We start from the raw sequence: 4,723 nt of genomic DNA, 5'->3' as shown, positions 1-4,723 counted from the left end.
CCCCTCTCTTCCCCCCCACTCCCCCCCCCTCTCTCTCTCTCCTCCCCTCTCTCTCTCTCCTCCCCCTCTCTCTCTCTCCTCCCCCCTCTCTTTCTCTCTCTCACCCCCCCTCTCTTCTCTCCTCCCCCCTCTCTTCTCTCCTCCCCCCTCTCTCTCTCCTCCCCCCTCTCTCTCTCCTCTCCCTCTCTCTCTCCTCCCCCTCTCTCTCTCCCCCCCCTCTCTCTCTCCCCCCCCCTCTCTCTCTCCCCCCCCTCTCTCTCTCTCCCCCCTTTCTCTCCTCTCCCTCTCCTCTCTCTCTCTCTATTCCTCCCCCTCTCCTCTCTCTCTCTATTCCTCCCCCTCTCCTCTCTCTCTATTCCTCCCCCCTCTCCTCTCTCTAACTCTATTCCTCCCCCTCTCCTCTCTCTCTATTCCTCCCCCCTCTCCTCTCTCTAACTCTATTCCTCCCCCTCTCCTCTCTCTATCTCTATTCCTCCCCCTCTCCTCTCTCTTTCTATTCCCCCCCCCCCTTTCTCTGTGTCTCCCCTTGTCCCTCTTCCTTTTATCGCTCTTCTCCCCTCACATGCTCTTTGTACTTGATCCTCCATGGTCCCAGGGCTCAAATTAAGTTCTGTGCGAAAAATGTTGTATCACTGCAATATATATTTTTTTTTTGTCCTGGTTCTGGTCTTGCACTTAAATCGACAACCATCGTCAAGAATTGTTCCTACTAACATTTCATCCAGTGTTTCATGATTCAATTAGTTGTATATGGAGTTAGTGGCGCAAGTCTTTTGCTCCCCCTTTTTACGGATAGTTCTTATAGAAATTGCACACATCTCCCAATGCATTTGTTTTTTGTTGCTCCTCTTCCATCTCAATGTTTATGACGACACTGGGGCTGTACACAGGTGACTTCTGAGAAGCATCCTCTTGCCTTTTGCTTGTAGGTGATGCTGGATTTGGTTCCTCAGTCATGCAGGCAATTAACGCTTTGATCAGGGAATACATGATCAAAATGAGTAGAACTGTTCCCAGGATTACAGTTAGCGGAATCCAACCTCTCCGCAAGACACAGAAAAAAAACAGCCACATTAGGCAGAAGATTGGAGCTGCCATGGACAATCTCACTGCGGCTTCATGTACACTTCTGTCTTGTTTGGTTGGAAGATGCACATAATAGAGGTTGTTTGTGTCTATAAAATGCTTTACTAACATGTAAAGTAAACCACAGGGTACCACCAAGGGGGAAATGTTACTGTATGCCATTACAACTGTGATGACGCACAGTATCCTGGCATACATCTCTCCATATGAAAAATCCTTAGCCTGAGTCTGCATTTTGCGTAGCCTGTCTGGGGTGGATTTTGCAGAAGCCATGCGTGCGATATACCATAGGAATTCTGGAATTCGCACCAAGTCCATTGCATTGGCAATAAAAGTGGCAATGATCACATAATGGATAACAACGGCTCCTCGGCTAGGCCAAAATAGACATTCCAGTCTAATGGCGGCATTAGGATCTTGTATTCCTGCCGCCAGCCACTGGAAGAATGCATGTACGCTGTTGAGGCCCAGTGATGGTGATATGAGAACTATAAATAAAAGGTAGAAGAACATTTTGTACATCATCGCTTTGTTCTGCTCCGATTTAAACCAATGTGCCTCATATGGAGTGGAAAAATAAACCATGGCCCGAAGTATTACAGAAAATATCCACAGCGGCAAAGCTGGGAAATGTTTGAGAACCCTATTAAACAAATAGAATGGTTTTGTTATTTGCCACGTGTTCAGATTAGAGACAATCATTTCTGGAGTTGTCAGGTATAATAGCAGGGCAAAAAGTAATCCGTTAATACACCAGAATCGGGCCCACCACTTCCAGCCACAAACAGACATGTTTCTCCATAATATATCTTCTGGGTAGTGTGCATGAGAGACATACCAGCAGGAGATTTTTAGTTGGTCACTTACACTTGATTTGGGTCTTCTGTGACATAAAATGGCACTAAAGTCTGCGAGAATCAAGTTGGCCATTGATTTCTTAGAAAATGTCACATAGGCCGATCCAGTATGTGACTGGCAGGTGACTTTTAGTTCTTTTTTATATTCCCCCCCGCACAGATGAATTCTCTCCACTTTACAGGAAGGATAGGCTTCATTGAAGTGCTTCATGATTGTTTCCTCATCTGCATTATGTGGTAGTCCATGTATAAAAACAGTGTATTTTACTTCATCCTCATCCTGATAGTGTATGGTGGAGGAGTGTTTTCTTATGAAGCCTATCATACAAGCCGATAGAATGACCCCAATTATAAAATGGGGCCACAAGAATTCATCTTGATCACGTATATTTGACATTGTTGTCGTTATAAAAAGTACTTTTCCCGTGGATGCAGTCCCCGTCGTGTTGAGCGGTATCAGCACACATGGCGAGATGATACTTGCAACAACGAGAAAGTAAATCAGGTGTCTTTGAAAAGACAAATAATGTTGGGCGTCTTGACCACATCGCTTATAGATGTCGCTATTTTGCAACTGGAAGACAGCCGGGATCCATGAGTAAAAGCGCTTGTCTTCATGAGGTTCCTTGTTGACACTATAGGGCATTTGATATGTGCCGTTCAGAGAGCTGTCAGCATCATACACCCAGGCCACATAGCCGAAGTTCCACACCTTTCGGATCCATAAGAAAGCCAGCAGTAATAAAATGAAAATGGTGACTGATAGCATTGCCACAGCAACAATTCCTGGAAATCCCATATTATCCAGCTGCGAGCTGGTTATACGGTTAAAAGAACATTGCATAATGTTCTCCCTCACCCACTTGGGGTTATCAACAAAGCGATTAAAATAATCCTGAAGCAGCATGATTACTGTTTCTTGTCGTATTCAGAAGTAAACTGATCAAACACAGCTGAAAGCTAAGCTACAACTGCTCCCTGTAACTGCCAGAGGTAACTGACCATCGTCTGCTGGAAGCTCAGCTTTATATTTGTCAGTTGGGTCCTCCCTCAGACTAGAGCAACCAATCAGCTTCTAGCTTTTCAATAGGCTAGAATGTGATTGGTTACTCTGTACTCAGCTGATATTGTCTGTTCTATTTTTAGTAACTCCTTGTTTATCTTTAAGTGGAACTAAACCACCAATTCATTTTTTTTTAAAGTAAGCTTTAAATTGTTAATAAATCTTTAAACATACTATTTTCTGTAGCTGTTAAATTTACAAACACCATTCAAGGCATGTCTCTAGTGATATATGTGCTGATTTTCCCAGTTCTTAATGGGCTGCTTTCTTAGTTTGTAATTGTAAAGAGTAATATTTGAGGGCTAATGTAATATTAAATCTTTCAATGTTTGTTCCTACAATATGACCTTTTACTGATAACCAGAGCATTACTTCAAGTGGGGTAGATACTATACAGGGAGTACCCAGGTCAAGCGGATTGATAGAGGCAGCGCGCTAGACAATGGTTGCGCTAAATTATTCAACTTTTTGAGCTTTTCCATTAACTTGTATTTATTTTTATTATTATTATTTTTTTTTTTTTTTTCGTTAGGATTAGGAGTTGGGGTTAGGATTAGGGTTATATATTATTTATTTCTTGTTAGGTTGTTATTAATACTACTACTAATACTACTACTACTAATAACAATAATAAATACACATAAATGAAAATAATCATAATTAAAGATGTACATTCAGTAAATGAGTACTAAGTAATAATACGTAAATAAATAACCCCCAATTTAAACCTCTAACCCTTAAAAAAAATAAAAAATAATAGCAAAACACACTAACACAAAATAAAAAAATACATTATTATTATTATTATTTTTATTATAGTAAGTTTTTTTTCAATGGGTTAGGTGTTTATGTATAATTTTTTTACAATAGTTTTTTTTATAATTTTTTTAAGGTTAGGAGTTATTTATTAATTTATTTTATTATTTATAATTTTTGTTATTTCCGTATTTATTTTACAATTATTTATATATATATATATATATATATATATATATATCTATATATATATATATATATATATATATATATATATATATCTATCTATATATATAGATATATATATTTATATATATTTTTTTTTTTTTTACATTTTTTCATTTAAGCAGAAAATCACGCACATACGCTTGTCAAAACACGCAATTGCACACAAAAACGCAGAACTTTTTGAGCTTCAGGTGAATTGGAGTGGAGATCAGAACCGTTTCCATAGAGAGTAATCGTTTTTTTTCTCCTCCAGTATTTTGAAGCTTCAAGCTTCAAAACGCAGAGATGTGAATGGGGCCTTAGTTAAGGTAAGAAGAAGATGGTAATTACAGCAGAACTAAAGGCAAAACTTTTACATTTCTCTTTCGTTCATTGACTGACACAGCTCTTCATCTTGAACGTATGGTTATACTGCCGCCTACAGGAGTATGCAGAGAAAAAGCTTGAACATGCCTATGGGGCAGTCCCTTGGGGTATACTCCCACTTCCTGCTATAGGTATTTAATTTTTTTTTTTCTGCCTGGTGAGGAGGAAGGCCCTAGTTCCTTGCTGGGATCTCTGGTCCTGGCATTTTTTTTTCTTTTTACATGGATTTTGTTTTTCTTTTTATTATTTTGTTCCTGTGAGAGGACAATCAAGTGCTGGACTAGGCGACAAACTGAATAATGTAGATCCTTCAGGTTCCCCCAGTCTGGCCAGCGAGCGCATGCAGAGCGCATCTCTGCGCTAGGTC

The 4,723-nt window shown here is 39.9% G+C and overlaps 1 protein-coding gene across 1 annotated transcript; it reads right to left on the bottom strand.

Moving 5' to 3' along the window:
• Positions 1-786: 786 nt before the first annotated feature.
• LOC309558629 (CSC1-like protein 1) lies at positions 787-2,850 on the bottom strand (the record flags this gene model as incomplete). The annotated part of the gene is made up of 1 exon (XM_082261695.1): positions 787-2,850. One exon carries the CDS (start codon positions 2,848-2,850, stop codon positions 787-789), a length of 2,064 nt encoding a protein of 687 aa, XP_082117821.1.
• Positions 2,851-4,723: the final 1,873 nt, after the last annotated feature.

Source organism: Pelophylax lessonae (genome assembly GCF_965119305.1).
Source record: "Pelophylax lessonae genome assembly, chromosome: 6".
NCBI classification, from domain to species: domain Eukaryota; kingdom Metazoa; phylum Chordata; class Amphibia; order Anura; family Ranidae; genus Pelophylax; species Pelophylax lessonae.
Note: the sequence above shows the minus strand (reverse complement) of the source record. Positions and strands in the feature narration are given on the sequence as shown.